Source organism: Pseudopipra pipra, chromosome 12 (genome assembly GCF_036250125.1).
Source record: "Pseudopipra pipra isolate bDixPip1 chromosome 12, bDixPip1.hap1, whole genome shotgun sequence".
Taxonomy (NCBI): domain Eukaryota; kingdom Metazoa; phylum Chordata; class Aves; order Passeriformes; family Pipridae; genus Pseudopipra; species Pseudopipra pipra.
The window spans coordinates 6286844-6304281 of record NC_087560.1 but is presented as its reverse complement, the minus strand read 5'-3'; the positions used below and the strand labels follow the sequence as shown (position 1 = coordinate 6304281).

The 17438-nt window shown below is 39.4% G+C and overlaps 1 protein-coding gene across 1 annotated transcript; it reads right to left on the bottom strand.

Annotated features, from left to right (window-relative positions):
* Positions 1 to 709: 709 nt before the first annotated feature.
* Positions 710 to 15650, bottom strand: LOC135420826 (threonine--tRNA ligase 1, cytoplasmic-like). The gene is made up of 19 exons (XM_064668702.1): positions 15380 to 15650; positions 14619 to 14711; positions 13661 to 13851; positions 12982 to 13105; positions 11720 to 11841; positions 10789 to 10906; positions 10147 to 10211; positions 9383 to 9461; positions 8042 to 8188; positions 7375 to 7473; positions 6888 to 7054; positions 6214 to 6376; positions 5343 to 5480; positions 4845 to 4922; positions 4645 to 4745; positions 3422 to 3526; positions 2548 to 2620; positions 1750 to 1864; positions 710 to 1662 (listed from the first exon to the last, which is right to left on the bottom strand). Exons 1-19 carry the CDS (start codon positions 15623 to 15625, stop codon positions 1514 to 1516), a joined length of 2373 nt encoding a protein of 790 aa, XP_064524772.1. The 5' UTR covers positions 15626 to 15650; the 3' UTR covers positions 710 to 1513.
* Positions 15651 to 17438: the final 1788 nt, after the last annotated feature.

Below are 17438 nucleotides of genomic sequence, written 5' to 3'. Positions count from 1 at the left end.
AACCCAAACTATTCTGTGATTCTGTGTAGTTCCTGACCTCTCTCCTTGCTGCACGTCACATGAAAACTGAAATGCCAAGAGCATCGATACATGTGTGCTAAAAAAGTCTGATACGTGCAAAAGCTAGAACTTCACTGTAAGAAAAACGAACCCAGTAGTTGAATTCTGCAGTCTGAATATATCACACATGCATCACATAAGCTCTAGTCCAAATGATTTTATACATGAAATATAGAAATATAAATAAAAATCACGCTCTGCACACCGTTAATTCTGTTAAGTGGAACACAAAGCTTTCCTACCACTCATTCCTTCTATTTTTTTTCCTTTTCTTCTAAAAGCAGGAGATAAAAAGAGATGCACAAACCCAAACAAATACCAAACTAAACAAAGACCTATTAAACATGAGTCGGTACAAGTGTCAGGCAGAAGCAAAACACAAGCTTTGCATCTGTGTAACATTTATGCCCTAAATAGTATTTTCTGCTTTATGGCTGTGGCATTTAAATCACAACTATTTAAATCACAGCTGTATAGCTTAGATAACTGAGCAATACATTTAACGCTGTCTAAGCCATTCAACTAGAAAACAGCATATGAAAGTGAAAAGAAATCATGGTAAAAATCTCAGAAAAAATCCAGTTCAATTGCCTGCAATGGCAACTTTAAAAATCATTTATAAGCATAAACAAAACAGAAATATGGCAAATTTAAATTCCAACATGCTGTTTTAATATTAGAATTGTCCTCTGCTCCTTCTCAGTGCTCTCAGTATCCCCAGCAAATCCAACAATAAATTACATATAGAAAGGTTTTTTGAAGTTTTTTTGTTTTAGGAAAAAGCCAAATCAACAGCAAACACAGGAAAAAATAAAACACTTGACACACAGATATGGGGAGTAATTCAACTGCATTCTTGGCAACCACCTTTGCAGCAACCAGTTATCACACCGACTCCATCAGTGCCTTGTTTCACTGAGACTTCCAAAGACACCAAAGTATTTGTAGTCTGTGAACAGATTCTGAAACAACCAAGCTATTCCCCCCACAAAAGTTTTTTTTTACAATCTGGAGCTAGAAAAAACCTAAACCAAACTGCTCCTCAGGCACCAACCGACCGCCAAGCTCTGCATTCTGTAACACAGGTGTGCACCTGCCCTGTGAGTGAGGGAGCTCAGCATTCCCACAGCAGCCACTGCCCTTCCCAGCCTCCTGTTCCTGGGGGTCATGCAGCCCTGATTTACTTCCACAGCAAACCCAACATATCTTATTAGAGGCATAGGACTTTTTGAGCAAGCATTCTCTGATTCAGGCAGATTGGAAACTCATGTGATTGCTAAAGGAGTTGGCAGGTGCATCTGTCCTCTCATGCTTTTCCTGGAGCACCAACATTGCTACACTGGCTTATTTTGTGTATCCATTAACTGAAAATTCTCTCAGATGAGCATCACTGCTGTGCACAAGAAACATTTCCCACGGGCAGCTAATATTATTTTTTTCCCCAAAAGCAACGTCAGAATTCTTCTTCTGCATTTGGAATATGTGAACTCTTAAGTTTCTTGAGTTTTTCAATAGCAGAAGATACTGAAATCTCTCCATGAACCTTGTTGTCTCTTGTTCGCACGTTGACAGCATTATTTGCTTTCTCCTTTTCTCCAACCACTGCAAGACAGAACATAATATGAAACTATTTACATTACAAAATGAGTCTCTAGACAAACTCTATTGTAAGATGCTGCAATTACCTACCTAAAATGAAGTTATACTGAGCCAGCTGTGCATTTCTAATTTTCTTGTTTAATGTGCAACTTTGATCAAGATCCACATCTGACATAAATCCAGCTTCAAAAAATTGGTTGCAAACCTAAAAAAACCAAACCAAAACACTCTCAGTATTACTATATATTTTAAAACATACATTTGTACATCCTATAATTACTGATCTCTCCCAATAATTAATTCATGTATGTGCATAATTTTGCTCTTATGAATCACTGCAAGGAATTCAATGACTTTATCTGAAGAAAACAACACACACTTAAGGGCTTAGCAGGACTACAGTTGGAAGGTAACATCCATATCAAATATGTGCTGCTGTCCTCAGGCAGCTACACTGCTCAGTGTTAAAAATGTGTCCTTACTCTGAGAAAGCAGAAAAAGCAGAAGGAACAAACCCACTTATTCTTGTATTAGAAGCAGGGGAGAGGGGTAAAACCCACCATGGTCAAAAGTGATGTAGTCAAGAATATACACGGTGGGAAATGGATGAAACTGGCTCTCTCCCCACTTTAAGCTGATAGTAGTGAAATGAAGCATTAGTTGTCATCCAGAATGTTTTTTCCTTTAATAATTATGTCCATAATAACAGAACTCAAACCACTTAAAGTTACATACCCCTTACTCAGGCTTACACAAGTTTTAGACTGGAAACTGTATATTGAAAACTTTACTTCTCCCCCCCAAATAACGTCTTCAAAATCCTTAAAGCATTCATTCTCCATTCTGGAACAAGTCCCTGAGGATCCCTTAGAATCGCCCTGCTCTCACCTGCTGGGCATACTCTTCCGCTGTCGGTCCCACGGGCACCACCATGACCTGCCGTGGGGACAACCAGAGCGGCCTGGAGAGCATGAGGGACACATGGGAGAAATGTGCACTTGACACTTGCATTCATAACCACAGCTGTGTTCCACAATAATAATTTCTTTACTTTGTAGAAATCTTTATGTTAGCTACGCTGGATAGTACGTTATCGTCGTGTTTTCAAGTTCACGTGAAGTAGCAAATGGATTGATTCCAGTAAAATGACAAATGCAGAACTTGGGCTTTCTGTTCTCTTCCTAGCAGACTGCACATTTTTAAACAGAATTTTTTTTCACATAATTTTCATTTTTAACTTTACAGTCAAAAGTGAACAGTCAGAGAGATAAGTGACTGAAACTAAGAATTAACTCTTCCTTAATACTTTAAAAACACATTAATGAAAAAAATACCTTCAGAGCTTATTCAAGATAAACCAACCCATCTCAGAAGTACAAAAAATATTTCATATATTACTACTAATTCATGTCTGTATATATACAAATAAGTGCTTTACATATGTCTGACATCTTCCCAGTACAAAAGGATGATTTTTAAGGAAAAAAGGAACAAAAATAATGCAGGACTTACACATTCAATTACAATTCTTATTTCTGCATTATTCTGCTTTTTTTCTGCAGTCTCATGAAACTGAATTTCTAATAACAAACTAGTCACAACTCAGACCAGAAAACTGGACTTCTTTTCTTGTAATCTTACCTACTAATTTGGAGAAAATTCTAGGGATATTATTTTTGCATTATAACATATGGGACATCAGGAAGGATCTGCACTATCTACATTGTTTAACACTTCTTAGAAGTCCATTTGTGCTACATACCATTTTCCTCCATAATTTTCTGCTAGAATAGCTATCATCCTCTCCACAGATCCCAAAATAGCTCTGTGAATAATCACTGGCCTTTTCTTATCGTCGCCATCCTTACTAAAAAAAAAAAAGCAAGTAAAATTTTTAAAAAAATTGAAATTGTCTTAGCTCACACACATGTAATCCTACTAGTGTTTTTGATTCTACTTTTAACAGATGGACGAAATTCAGTTAGTTATACTCAGGCAAAATCTACTCTTTTTATTAAAAATGTCCTTTAAGTCATCTAGGTTTTTAAAGGAATACTGAATAATCAGTGACTTAAAATAATCATGCCTATGGCCAGTGGCATAGACACTGACTCTTAAATTTGAAAAGACACTCGACTGACTCAGCACCATTTCTGTGCATTTTAATATTTTATGTTCTTCCTTGTTCTCTCTCTTCCACTATGACTTGCTTTTATTTTGTTGCACAGGACCTTACCTCCCCTTTTGAACCTCACCTGTTCATTACTTTGCTTAAATTACAATACTGCGATAAAAAAAAAAGCCAGCTGTTTGCAACAGTACCATCACCTACTAAAAAGCTGTGGCACCTACTGCAGAACATGCAGCAGGACCAAAAAGTAACAAAGATTCTTATTCTGTCTTCCCTATCGATATCTTGATAATATGCAAAAAACAAACACTACAAGAAAAACAACCCAGAAAATGTGTATTCGAGTTAACATGATATTAATCTTCTCAGTGGATAAAAATCCGTCTTTCTAGCTGGAAGCCAAAGAGATTTTCACTAAAAACTCTTTGTATTGGGTTTATGTTCAAAGTTAACTAGTTTTACCCAATAAAAACAAAGAAGTACTTAGTACAAACACAGCAGCTCCTTAAGGCATGTTTGAATTCGTATGGTATGTCTTCTTCCAAGGGGACACTGTGACTGGGCTGGAAGTGAAAACTGACTCAGCTGAGGTTTTTTTAGCATTATATATGATCAGTTGTCCTCAGAACTGGCAGACAAGACAGCTGATGAGATTTTCCTGCACTCAATAGCATTTCAACTAAAGTGAGCTATTGTTACATCAAGCTTGTGACTCTCCTTGCCAGGCTAACCATTTGTTAAATGAGCAGCACAGCATTAATACATAATGGGAATTACAGATAATGAAAGCATTTATGATTATTTTTATTCATTATTTCATTTAAAAGAGGAAGCTATTTAGCTTAACCACTCACCCAACATAAGTGAGATTAAATCGAATGGGCAGCTGGAAGTCAAGTTGGATGGTAGCACATTGATGGTACCTCCCAATTGCATCTTTGATTTTAATATCAATCTGTGAAGCAAAATAACACAGTTACTAAATACAGTTTGCCTGCAGTATGTCTGCATTCTTGTCTACCCTAAAGTTATATTAAAACACTGAATCACTAACCTTAGGACCATAAAACGCTCCATCTCCTGGATTCAAAAGCCATTGCTCTCCAAATTTATTCAAGCTGTTTTGAAGTTGCTAGTCAAAAAAGTGAGAGAGTAATTAAAGAAGGTATAGCAGGGTTTCTCATTACTGGAAGTCAAAGCATTTGCCTTTAAAATTCAAAGGCAGCCAACAGGCAGCACAACCCCTTTTGCTCAAGCATTTGTTCATTTATGACAAGTAACCTTGTACACTATGTGAATAATCAGAAAAAAACCCCAGAAATCTAACCAGTTCAAGATAAGGGGCTAAGTAAGAATCTGGAAGTTCTCATTTTTATACAGTAACTTTAGATCTAATGTGATGTTTTTCAACAGGCATTTCCACTCAGGACAGTATTTAGGATCTGAGGTAAGGAATTTCACTATTCGACATGAAGGAACTCAGTTAAATATCTACCTCTGCAAATACAAATATTAAGGAGTTGCTTTGTTTGTTTGCTTTTAAATGAATTACCTTTTCTGCATGATCCCAGATCTCTAACTCTCCAAGGTAATTTTCGGGTCTTGTAGAAAGATGTAGTTGAAAAGTAAAACCAAAGACAGCATATACTGACTTCAAGAAATCAAGACAGCCCTCAATTTCTTCTTCAATCTTAAACACGAACCAAAATATATTAATTAAAAGTTACTTACATAAAATTGTAATTGAAACTACTGAATTCATCATAACCAGAATAAGAGAGTCCATTAAATAAGAAAAAATTAAAACCCACATCCTACAAACCCAAATTGAAGTATTTGTTCAGCATTACTACAGAAAACAAAACATGGTCAACAGCTTTTTTCTTTGCAGGGGCGGATGGAAGATGTAAAAAAAAAAAAAAAAAATTATTTTTTGGGATTTAGTTGCCCAGTGCATCTTTCTAAATAGAAAAATTCCATACAGAAAATCTTGCTACATAATTCACAAACAATAAGATCCCTCAGACAATACTGTTTTCTGCTTTTGATATGAGCATTTTGTAACTTTAAAGAAAAAAATAAAAATAAAGTAAAAAACTGAGTACAGCATTATTATTTGAGAAACTTGCAACAAAGCAGCCAAGTCCAACAGGCTATTGAGTTCAGCAATATTGCAGAGTTAAGAAATATAGAATATCAAATATCTAAGAAGGAAGCACCTAAACCTACCAAAAGAAACCATCAAAAGCACTGTTATGCTATACAGCAACACAATGGAAGAAGCTAGAGTTGAAATACTTCAGGGATTTCTTCCTCTTTACTTGTTTACTGTTTGCACTGAGAGAAGAAAGGGTTTGTTTGGGGTTTTTTTGACTTGTGGGGGTGTGGGAGGTGCTTGGTATTTTGGAGTTGTCTTTCTTTACCTGTTCCATTGTGCAAAAGATGTGAGCATCATCCTGTTGGAAGCGCCTTACACGAGTCAAGCCACTTAAAGTCCCAGAGAGCTCATTTCGGTGCAGAACTCCAAAATCTGCAAGTCTAAGAGGCAATTCCCTCCAGGATCGTGGACGATGGGCAAACATCAAGCTAGAAGGAACATGAAAGAGCCTTCCCTTTATCCTTCTTACAGGAGATTTAAGACAACACAGAAATAAACCAAGATCAATACAGACAGTAATCACATTTTTAAGCATTTATTCATTCAGGTTGTTTGCACCCTAAAAGACAGGCAAACAGAAAAAGTGTTTCACTCAGAATGTACTGCTGAAGACCACCTAGAAAAAAAAACCACTGCAAGAGTTAATCAAGGCTGGTTCATTTGTACCTTCTTGGTACAGCACATCTGATGCCTATCTCTACCCAAAACAACTTGTATTCACTAGTGGTACAGACTAGTATTAGCATGCACAAACCTAGCTCACTTAGGGCAGACTCACTTCTGGGACACTGTCAGAGAAGCCCCCTCGACACACCCAGCTGGCTTAGTAGTCTATTGAGAACATACATGACAACATGTATTAATACTCCATTTATTCTCCTCAGCCTCAAAAAGGATAAATGAAGGAAAATCAGAAGTTTTCCAGTTAAGAGTACAAACCAATGTCCAGGACAATTCATTGGTTTAAGGGCAAAAGTTTCCTTCTCGATCTCAAAAGAGAACATGTTTTCACTGTAGTGCTGCCAGTGTCCTGAAGCTTCCCAGAGTTTACTGTTGAAGATGTTTGGAGACACAACTTCAGTAAAATTACGCCTGTGATATTCCCCCTGTAGAACAAATTCACCATTTAAAAGGTTACAGAGCTTTTGACAGGCCAAAGCTTGATTCTTTTAAACTGTGTTATTATGATGGCAATTTACAGAGAGACTAAAGGACTACTGTAAGTTTTGCACAACTGGAAAAGCACAGCTTCACTCTGCACTATTTTCAAAACAGGTTAGATCTGTATAATCACACTGAAAATCTGGTAAATATTTATATACATAGATACTTATTTTTCTGTGGATAGCTCAGTGCTATGAATGTCAATTTAAGACTGACAACTGATATTAAATTTCTTAAGAGTTATACATCACCATATACTCACCCGTATGAAATCCACGAGTGTGTTATAAAGAAAGGCACCTCTGGGGAGGAAAAAGCAGCTTCCAGGACTCAAATCATGAAAGAAGAAGAGTTCTTGATCCTAGGTAAATTAAAACCAGATTGCTCTAACAACAATTCAGATAGAACTGCAGAACATAACAGTTTTTCGAGTAAATGTCTCTCTGCTTTCACCTGTACTGCTCATTGTGCCTTTACATATCCACAAAGCTTCTTTCTTTTCCCAAATACCCTCCCTATAGCTCCACCCTCTCAACAAAACTATAGCAAAGGTGTAAACCTTATTTATACCTATAATAAAGACAGACCAAACCATGTTATTTATGCACTTTTCAAAGAAATTATCTCTACTATGAAAAATACAGTGGTTTAGGTAGACTCTACATTAAAAGGTTTAAGATGTACTTCCCTAAACCAAGGGACTAAACCCATGAAGTTCTTCCCAACATTAGTTTAGTACTCATATGCAAGTGACAAGTTGAGTCTGTAGAAGAAAAATTCAAAATGTAAGCAACACCAAGAAACAAATAGAACTAGCTCTCATTCAAACTGCCAAAAATGGAAAAGAAACAAACCAGAACTAAAAAACAAGGAAAGAGAATGAATTCTATTATAGAAGTATAAAATAAGTAGACAATGGAATACTGTACCTTTCCAATTTTCCTATGATCCCGGTTTTTGGCTTCTTCCTGTATTTTTTCCCATTCCTTCATCATTTTGTTATCAGGAAAGGATATTCCATATATTCTCTGCAGAGTTTCCATATCAGATTTTCCTTCCCAATATGTAGAGGAACTCTGACACACAAAACCCAGACTTTAGGATAATATTACAAAATATCAGGGAAAGGAGGGATAAACATTAACACGTTCAAACATTATTATTTTTTTCCTTGGAAAAGATTCATATGCAGTCTTTCAGCATTTGTTTATAACACAAAGATACTGCAGTGCCTTTCAGTCAGCACATTAATACAGATGACAAACAAAAGTGACTGGTCAAGGAATATTTTTACTCTACTTAGGTACCTTGTTTCAACTTACATCATGCTTTATTATTTCATGCTATAGCAGCTAAAAAAGCAGCACTTGTTTACACTCAAAACATAATGCAGTGGAGAAACATGAAAGACACAAACCTAACTCTCAGAGTTAATTCTGAGCTGTTTTGACAATCTAATATGTAATCCCTGGAATTCAGAGTTCCATACACTTCAGTTAGGAAGCCAGCAAAAGCAACTATGATTAATGTTCTGATGAGGTCAGTCTAATAAGGTTACCAAAATTAGCATCTGTGAATAACTTAAACTACACCACAAAACCAGAGGCCTCTGCCAACACTGTCTCTGCCTTTCCTGTAAGCAATGCCATCTCTTAACAGCAGCACTTGCAGATCTACCAGCATCCACTTCACCTCCTGTACCATCTGACAAGGTCACATTAGTACTTTCTGATGCAATAAATACTTGGATGTCCATCTACTGCAGAACAGAGCATGCTCACAACACCCCTCACACAGAGATGTGACAGCAAGTACAGACTCCAACCAGGGCACAGGTGCAGTGATGGCTGGAGATACTGGAACAGCACTGCCACATGGGCTTAGGCTCTGCACTTCTCTACTGGGCATGGGACAGTTGTTTCCACGGCTAATTTGGTCACTGCTAGCTACAGTGCTTTTGCAGTACTCTTCAGTCTAAACAGGCATGTTACTACACTAATACTCTGATAAAAAAAGATGCTGTTAACTTTCACTGACGTGCTACCATGAAAGTCAAGAATCAGTAAACCTTGGATGCAGACAAATGATTCAAGTCTGTAGTTCTACTTGTACAGTGGGAGCCGGCAAACAAATGAAGGACTATTTTCAGAGTAAACAAAGAAAACAATAAAAGGACCCTAGCGTAATCAGCTCAGGAGAAAGAAATATATAAATAAATCAACTGTGCTCTAGTTTATTTCAGTTTCAATGTATACTTAATTTTAACTTACCTTAACTATTTTAAGGGCCTTAATTTTTCCAGTGTGTCTGACGTGTGGACCCCTGCAGAGATCAATCAGTGGACCACATCTATATGCCAAGAGAAAAAAAGTGTTCATTTCCAAACTCTCCAACATTTTTCTGTACAGTCACTAATGTGACAAGTTCATGCTAAAAATACAAATATGCAACAAGCAGCAAGTTCAGTGCACCCTAAATGCAGCTGTGAATTCCACCTGAACTGGGATATTCACTCAGTAAATGCTCAGCATAGTTGATCTGTTATCAAGAGCATCATAGCACAGTTACCAGTTCATACAGTTCCACATGTGAACTTCATGTTAAAGTTGCCCAGGAGATTTCAAACTATGCACATCAAACAGAAAAATGGTTTTGCCATTTTCCAACTGACTGGAATGAGCAACTGAATAAGCTGGTTCCTCATCCCACAATGAGCTAAGAGTTAGTGTTATCCACTATGCACCAATCCAGTGTCAAGGGTGGTAACTTACTTTAATCAGTTTACTGAAACCAGAGGGAATGACTAAAAACTGGATTTGCCATTTGCCCACAAATTGAGACCTAATCTGTCCCAGCAGAGAAAAGATCTCATTTTACATCAGTAGCAATGTTAACTGCAAACTTAAGTCCCAATCACACAAGAATTCAGAAGTCAGAATAAAAAACAAAACAAAAAACCAATTTATTCTCCTCTCAGTTTAAATAAACTAAGTATAAAAATACTTCATAATACTTTTGGAGTATATTTCTTTACCTGTATATTGTGGTAGTTGGTGTCTTCACCTTCTCATTAAGGATACGACACTTAAACTTGTTATACTGTGTGTGGAAACATGAAAAGTCAGAAATATCAATAAAATGGATAACAAAATTCTCTTCTAAAATTATGTATTAATAATGCAAGTGCATCAGTAATAGACACTTGCAACTAAAAAAAAAAAAGCTTGTATTCAACAGTTCAACATCCTTTCAGAAGAGTTGTAAAACAAGGGGAGGGATAAAAAGTCCCCTGAGGGTGTGTTGAGAATGGCAAGTACCACCTGAATTACACAGTACAGTGAGACTGGCAGTATTCACTGTATAAAACAGGGGGCTAACCCAAAAGTTTTTTTTGACCTGTCTCTGCAAGTGAGCCAGAAGGAATGTGTGCCTTTTGTGTACTTATCTGTCATCTCATTGAGCCTGAGGTGTTTTTGTGTAATCAAAATGTGTTCAGGCACTAATAAAAATTATTTTTAACATTTGAGAGGAAATAGAGGGGGCAAAGGATGGTATTCTTTTTCTGTGGTTTACTAGACAGGTAAAACTCTGATGAGTCAGTCACATGCAGAATTCTAAGAAAACTTAGATTTTAAAAGATCATTTTACCAGAACCACAGCTACTCAAAAGATTTACCTTAAACATGTCCAGCAGCGTCTCCTTTTTGACTTCCAGCCTTTCAAAAGCCTGTTTCTCTTTTATGATATTTTTACAGTGGTTCTCTAGTAGTGGGAATTCAGTGCTAGACACACCTCTAAACAAAAAGACACAGGCAAAAGAAATACAAATTAATTATTTTGATACTCCCATTTTTTTCAATTAACCACTTTCTAGTGGTCTAATTTGAAACCATAAAAATGTGTTGTTGTGATTTGTCACAGTATTTTCTTAGTTTCTTCCAATCAGCTCTATTTTCAGAAACTAAACTCAGAAACACAAACAATACCACCCCAAACAAACCCACTGCAATCATTCCTAGAATAGTCTTTGACATGATTAAATGTCTGGAAGACCTTCAGGTTGAAGTATACATATGATTTAGGAAAAAAAAAAAAAAGGAGGGGAGGAAAGGCTCAACCCAGCTGCAGGAGTCTGTTTATCAGCTGATGCAGATTCAGTATTCTCCCTGACTACAGAAAGATAAACAAAGAAAAAACAGAATTGTAAAGCTGTGCACAAGGATTAGAAAAGTAGTAAACACTTATACAAGTTACATGCACATGTGCCCTTGGTACAAGTGACTTGGTTTCCTTGAAGAATCATGGGGGTTTGGTTTCCATCTCCTTTGTGTCCCCAGAAGTTCACAAAGTTTTACCCACTCTACGTTTTTTCCACAGAACGTTGAACAGCTGCAAGTCTTACAGAGCAGGTGTCTGAACAGTGCTCCTGAATTTAAATATACACACACACTCAATTTATGTGTCTACACAGAAGACTGACCTGTCAGCTTCAAATCATATTAGAGACACGATTTTACTTTGAACATGCAGAAACTTGACAGAACAAAATAATTCTAGTACTGAGCTTCAATACGGAGTATAAAAGTTCTAAGACACTGAAATTTTACCTATCTTCAATATACATGTCATAATAAAATCCGTTCTCAATTGGTGGTCCATAGCACAAGCAGCCCCCAAAATATCCTTCCATGGCCTCTCCAAGGATGTGAGCACTTGAATGCCAATAAACCTGCAAATAAAGACAGGTGAGCAAGCCAAGGGGTCAATGGCACTGCGTAACTAAAAAGAAAAAAACCAAACCATTAAGTATATCTGCAGATGGGAAACAGACTGGAACTAAGGTTGTTTAAATTTTAAGAGAGGTAAAACAATTTCCTGTTCTCATTTTGAAGTACTCTAAATGACTGATATAATGTCAGATGTAGCACTAAAGGCCCACCATACTTCAGTCTGAAAGACTGTGATTATACCTGTGTGCTATCCCATCAACTCAGTACTTACTGTACCTTGTTCATTTTTAAGTTAGTTTCCAGTCAGTCAAAAGTCTATGCAACACTAATCAGACCTAAAACAATGTAGCCAATTAAGCTTCCACTGTTCACATTCAGTACATTTATTAATAGGTCTGTAAAGTACATTACCTGAAAATGTCAGCAGAGGGGAGCCAACAACCCAGTAGATCAATACCAGTCTTATGTTTAAAGTTTCTACTAATTTGGACTAATTGAGAGCCATTGCTACAAGATAAAGCCTTTACATGAAATGCCTAAGACAAGCTTAATCACATGAATAATTCCTTGACAAAACTGAAGTCTAATTCTAGTGTATAAACAAAGGTTTCAGACTGAACCCCATTAAAAAAAAAATCTTGGGCATGTTGCTAAGAATATTCATAGTTTAACTGACTCAGATATGACTACTTAAGGTTTTATTAAGCAGTGCCAGTACAAGGAGATGAAGATTTTATTAATGACTCAAATATAATATTGGACAATTTTTAGAAAATGGTAAGACAGTCTTACTTTGCTTTCACAGTCTGATCTTCAGATGCACTGAGTCAAACCACAAAACACATCTTAGAAGACATTAAACTATTTCAAGTTAGCATACAAATCAAGATGTTCTGTATGATCTCATTTGAGAAATAACCTGTTTATGTAAAAGAGAAGGATAAAAAGAACACCAAGATTTTATTCACTCTCAGATTATAGGCACTTAGTATCTCATCTTTGTTGAATCATAGGAAACACATTACTTTAAAGTTCTGTCGCTTTTTTTTTTATTTCAAGATTTTAAAAGCCTAATGCTGCAATCAATTTTATGTCATTAGTTCTTCTAATCAAGCAGAAACCAGAGAGTGTTTACTCACAGCTTTTGCTTCTTCATCATCAAAGGTCAGCAGCTCTAGAGTACAATCTCCCTCCAGTGGACGATCCAGGTCCCACAGTTCACCATTCACTTTGGCTATGACTGCATTCGAGGCCAACGCTTGACTAAAAAACCAGAAAAGATGATGAGAGACCTGAAGATTTAGGTTCAATTTGTAAAAGACCTTAGGTTTCTAAACCCTGTGAGATCACACCTACATCTTGTAGCACCTGAAGACCTTAAATTTTTGTTTCTGTGGTAGTCTTATGGTTCTTTACCTTAAAAGTAGAGAAGTGTTTAAGTCTTGAGAAGTCTCATTTCACAGTTTTCAGTGCTGGGGATCTGGAGGAAAGACTGCTTTGTACAACAGGTTCTACTGTATCTGGTAACTCACAGAACTTCAGATGTCTCTATTAATTCCTAGCACTCTCACTGATTTACTCTTTAACTGTAAGCAAGCATTAGGATCCCAAGTACTATGAACCTCAACTATCACTCAGAACAGTAATTTCAACCACCTGCTTATTCTGCATTAAGCTGAAGTTTCAATGCTTTCCAAATAAACAAATTTAAGAGAGTCACCATCCACTGACCATGACATATTTTTCACAAGCTAAGACACAAATGACAGTAACAGTTTTATCACTGCAAAAGTACAACTCCTTGAATCTGCAGGTTACCTCATTCCTACAGCTAATTGATACGGCGTGGTTTTCCAAGATTCCCCTTCAGCCATCGTTCCATCTTTCAGAGTAATTTTGATAGATTGGCTCTGGTTGGCTGCTCTGTAAGCTAGCAAAGCATCATGTTCTTTTTTCAGTGCTTCGTAAAGCTTCAGTCTGTCTTCTATGAAGCTTGGCACACACTGTAGCTGTAACAAATAAAGTAGATTATACACATACATACTTGTGAGAGAAGTAAAGGATTCACAGTGCTGGTGCACCCCCAGAGGTCCCAACTTGGACCAGATTTCACTGTACTAGGATTTATACTAAAATGTAGTAAAGCATTTGTAAATAATTATACACAGGATAGTCTCATCCAACTTCCTGATTGTTTTATAGCAGCTTTCCAATTTTCCATGCACTTTCATCAATCTGGGCCTAAGTGGCTCTGTGGGTTTGACCTCAGAAAGCAGCCTATATTCCTGCCCCAGAATTTGCATTTAGCAGGTGTCCTAGAGAAATCTGAATCACTCCAACAAGCCCTCACTTCTGCCAGTCCATTCCAAGCATCAGATTCAAAGAAGATAGTGCATGTGAAGGTTACTCTAGTTTAACATAAGATGAATTATTAAGCTCAACACTACAGCCAGTGTTGCCAACATCCTTTCAGCCATCACGCTGTTTAACTGCTCATGAACATTCACTCTCTTTAGGCACTGCAGAATTATGACCTTTATTTCCCAATAACCCCAATCCTTTCCTTACATAAAATGTAGAGATCCAAGAATGTGTAAGTAACCCTACTAATAGAAGATGAAGCTCCTAAATAATGTTTTTTTTTTCCTCTATGCCTTTTCCCCAAAAGCTAGGATTTCAAAATACAGCAAAGTATTTCAGATTTGAGCACCCTTTCTGAACCTGGTCAAACAACACTCCTTCTTCTATTATTATGTAGTATAAAGTAATCACTTACATCATTCTGATGTTGATTCACAGCCTTATTTTCTTTTTTCTTTTCCTCTTTATTTTGATTCACTGCATCAGTTGGACTTGCACTGCAGACTTTCTGAAACAGTGATAATACAAAGTATGCACCTGCTGTGTCTTTAAGACTTTTCCCAGCAATCATTAAACCAAACCAGACCAGTACAACGCTGGGCTAAAAAGGCAATTCCAGGGGAATAAATAATGTCCTGAGCACAAAGACTTCTCATAACACATCTAAGCTGCATCTTTTTGATGCTCTGCAGACACAGCAAAACCGCTCACCAGGTAAAGTGGCCAGGTAAAGTAGTGCCCAATGGCACTACTACAACTATCACCGGCAAAACCTCCCCAGAGAGACCGTGGAAGCACTGAGCAGCGACAACTTTCAGTGCTGTCACACCTGGCACGGGTTGCTCAGAGAAGCTGTGGGTGCCACATCCATGCAAGTGTTCAAGGCCAGGTCGGATGGGGCTCTGAGCAACCCGGTCTAGTGGAAGGTGTCGCTGCCCACGGCAAGGGGTTGGAACGAGACGATCCCAACCCAACCCATTCTCAGATTCCGTGACACTGGCGCAAAGGCAGGAGCGCTGTTCAGTGCCGCGGGCGGACACCGCGACAGGCTCGCACCCCCCCGAGCACCGCGACCCCCGCGGGCTGCTGACGGGTCCCTGAGCGCCCCTGTCCCGCCCCTTCCCTCCCCGCCGGGGCCCGGACGGCCCGGAGCCCCCGCTCGCCGCCGGGCTGTACCTCCGCGCCGCCCGGGGGCTCGGCCGGCGCCGCCCGGCCCAGCTCGGCCGCCAGGCTGCGGCGCAGGTGCAGCAGGCGGTAGCGCAGCTTCTCATTCTCGGCCCGCAGCCGCTGCAGCTCGGGGCTGGCGGTGCCGGGGCAGCGCGGCTCCTGCGGCTCCTTCAGCCGCCCAACCTCGGCCGCCAGCCAGCGCAGCTCCCTCTCCTGCCGCGACACCCTCAGCGCCGCCGCCTCGGCCGCCGCCATGTTCGCCCCGCGCCGCCCCCGGCCCCGCCCCGCCCGATCCGCCCTGACACCGCCCGGGCTCGGCCCCGGGGCCTGAGGGGGCGGGACTGTTCTCGTCACCCGTGCTCAGTGAGGAATTCTGCTTTATAGACCTCGCTGCTGTGGTGTTAATTAATAACGTGCCCGCCCGCCCGCCTCCCAGGCCGGTGAGCAATTGGGAAGTGCCGATATCCACAGAACGGATTAGGTTGGAAAGGCCTCTGAGAGCACCGAGTCCAACCCATGACCGAACACCCCCGTGTCAACCAGACCATGGCACCGAGTGCCGCGTCCAGTCGTTCTTTAAACACCTCCAGGGACGGTGACTCCACCACCTCCCTGGGCAGCCCATTCCAGTGTCTAATCACCATTCCTGTGAAGAAATTATTCCTAACGTCCAACCTAAACCTCCTCGGGTGCAGGTCAAGACTCTGTCCCCTTATCCTGTCCCTTGTTCCCTGGGAGCAGAGCCTGACACCCACCTGGCTCCCCCCTCCTGTCAGGGAGTTGCAGAGAGTGAGAAGGTCCCCCCGAGGGTCCTTTTCTCCAGGCTGAGCCCCCCCAGCTCCCTCAGCTGCTCCTCATCAAGCTTGTGCTCCAGACCCTTCGCCATCTTCATTGCCCTTCTCTGGAAAGCTCATGTTGGAGTCCCACTTCAGTTTATCTAAAAATGCTCTTTGCAAATGTTTTCTCCGTAACACTCATAAACAAGAAGCTGAGTAAACTGAGGCTGCAGCGAAGAATCGCATCACTAATTCTCAAAATCCTGATCATGCCATTTTGCGGAGCACATGATAAGGAGTTTATAACAGGGAGGGGAAAAAAAAATCAAGTTTGCTTTGTGTTCCCAAATACCCATCTTAGCATGGTTGGAGCTTATTCGTTATTAAAAACACAGAAAAGCAATGCTTTAACAATACCATTTATATAAATACATGCTTGCAAAGGACTTACACGTAAAATCACCAAAGTCTTGGTCCTTCAAAAGATTATTCAAATAAAAGAGAATGACAATTACCAGATGCCTTAGAAAGAAAGAGACACTGTTGGTGTGGAAAATATGGATAGCTAGTTAGTGTTCCCATGGCCCTGACAGTCTGTGCTGCATCCCCCTTCGTTGTTATTATGAAACAATTTCAATGTCAAAAAGTGTGGGTCAGATTGCATCCTTATTTGACCTCAGTTCAAATAAACACTGTCAGAGTTTACTTGTAGTGGATGCTTCCTGGTTGTCACCATTTCTTATGAAATTAGGTTGTCTGAAACTAAGCAGCATATTTGCACCAATTGCGGAACCTGGCACCAAGGTAAATAATTTGAAGAGGTTTGAGTTGTCAGGCTTTAGGACTTGGAGCTGAGGAGGATTGTACAACTCCCATTGTGCTGAAATTGTGAGTCTGCCTCCCAAAATTGAATACAGCTGAAGATTCCTCCCAGTCAAAGAAACAGAACAGAAAGGTTTTGCTGCCCATGGAGTGCCCGTCCTCTGCACATGAGACACCAAAATGCCACCTCTCTCCCCTCTACATCCCCTCACACTTCCCTACATGAAACAGTCATTGTGCCCCCTCTAAATTGTGTCAGGTTTTCAGTTAAAAGTGTCACCTCTGTCCTCTCTGAGTAATCCCAGATTTTCTGTCCAAAATGCTGCCTCTGTCTTCTCTGAGTTCCCAGGCTTTCTCTCAGAAAGGCTCATTTTTCAACTCCAAAGTACCCCTGGATTCACCCTGAAAAAAACGTGATTTTATTTCATCTAAATTACCTCAGCATTTCTGTCAAAAAAAAGCCACCCCTG

Coding starts and splice junctions, on each gene's coding strand:
- LOC135420826 (XM_064668702.1), bottom strand. CDS start 15,625: ATGGCGGCGGCCGAGGCGGCGGCGCTGAGGGTGTCGCGGCAGGAGAGG. Junction 7,474..8,041: donor ATCATAGGAAAATTGGAAAG/GTACAGTATTCC, acceptor TAATTTACCTAG/GATCAAGAACTCTTCTTCTT. Junction 4,746..4,844: donor GAGCGTTTTATGGTCCTAAG/GTTAGTGATTCA, acceptor TTTGCTTCACAG/ATTGATATTAAAATCAAAGA.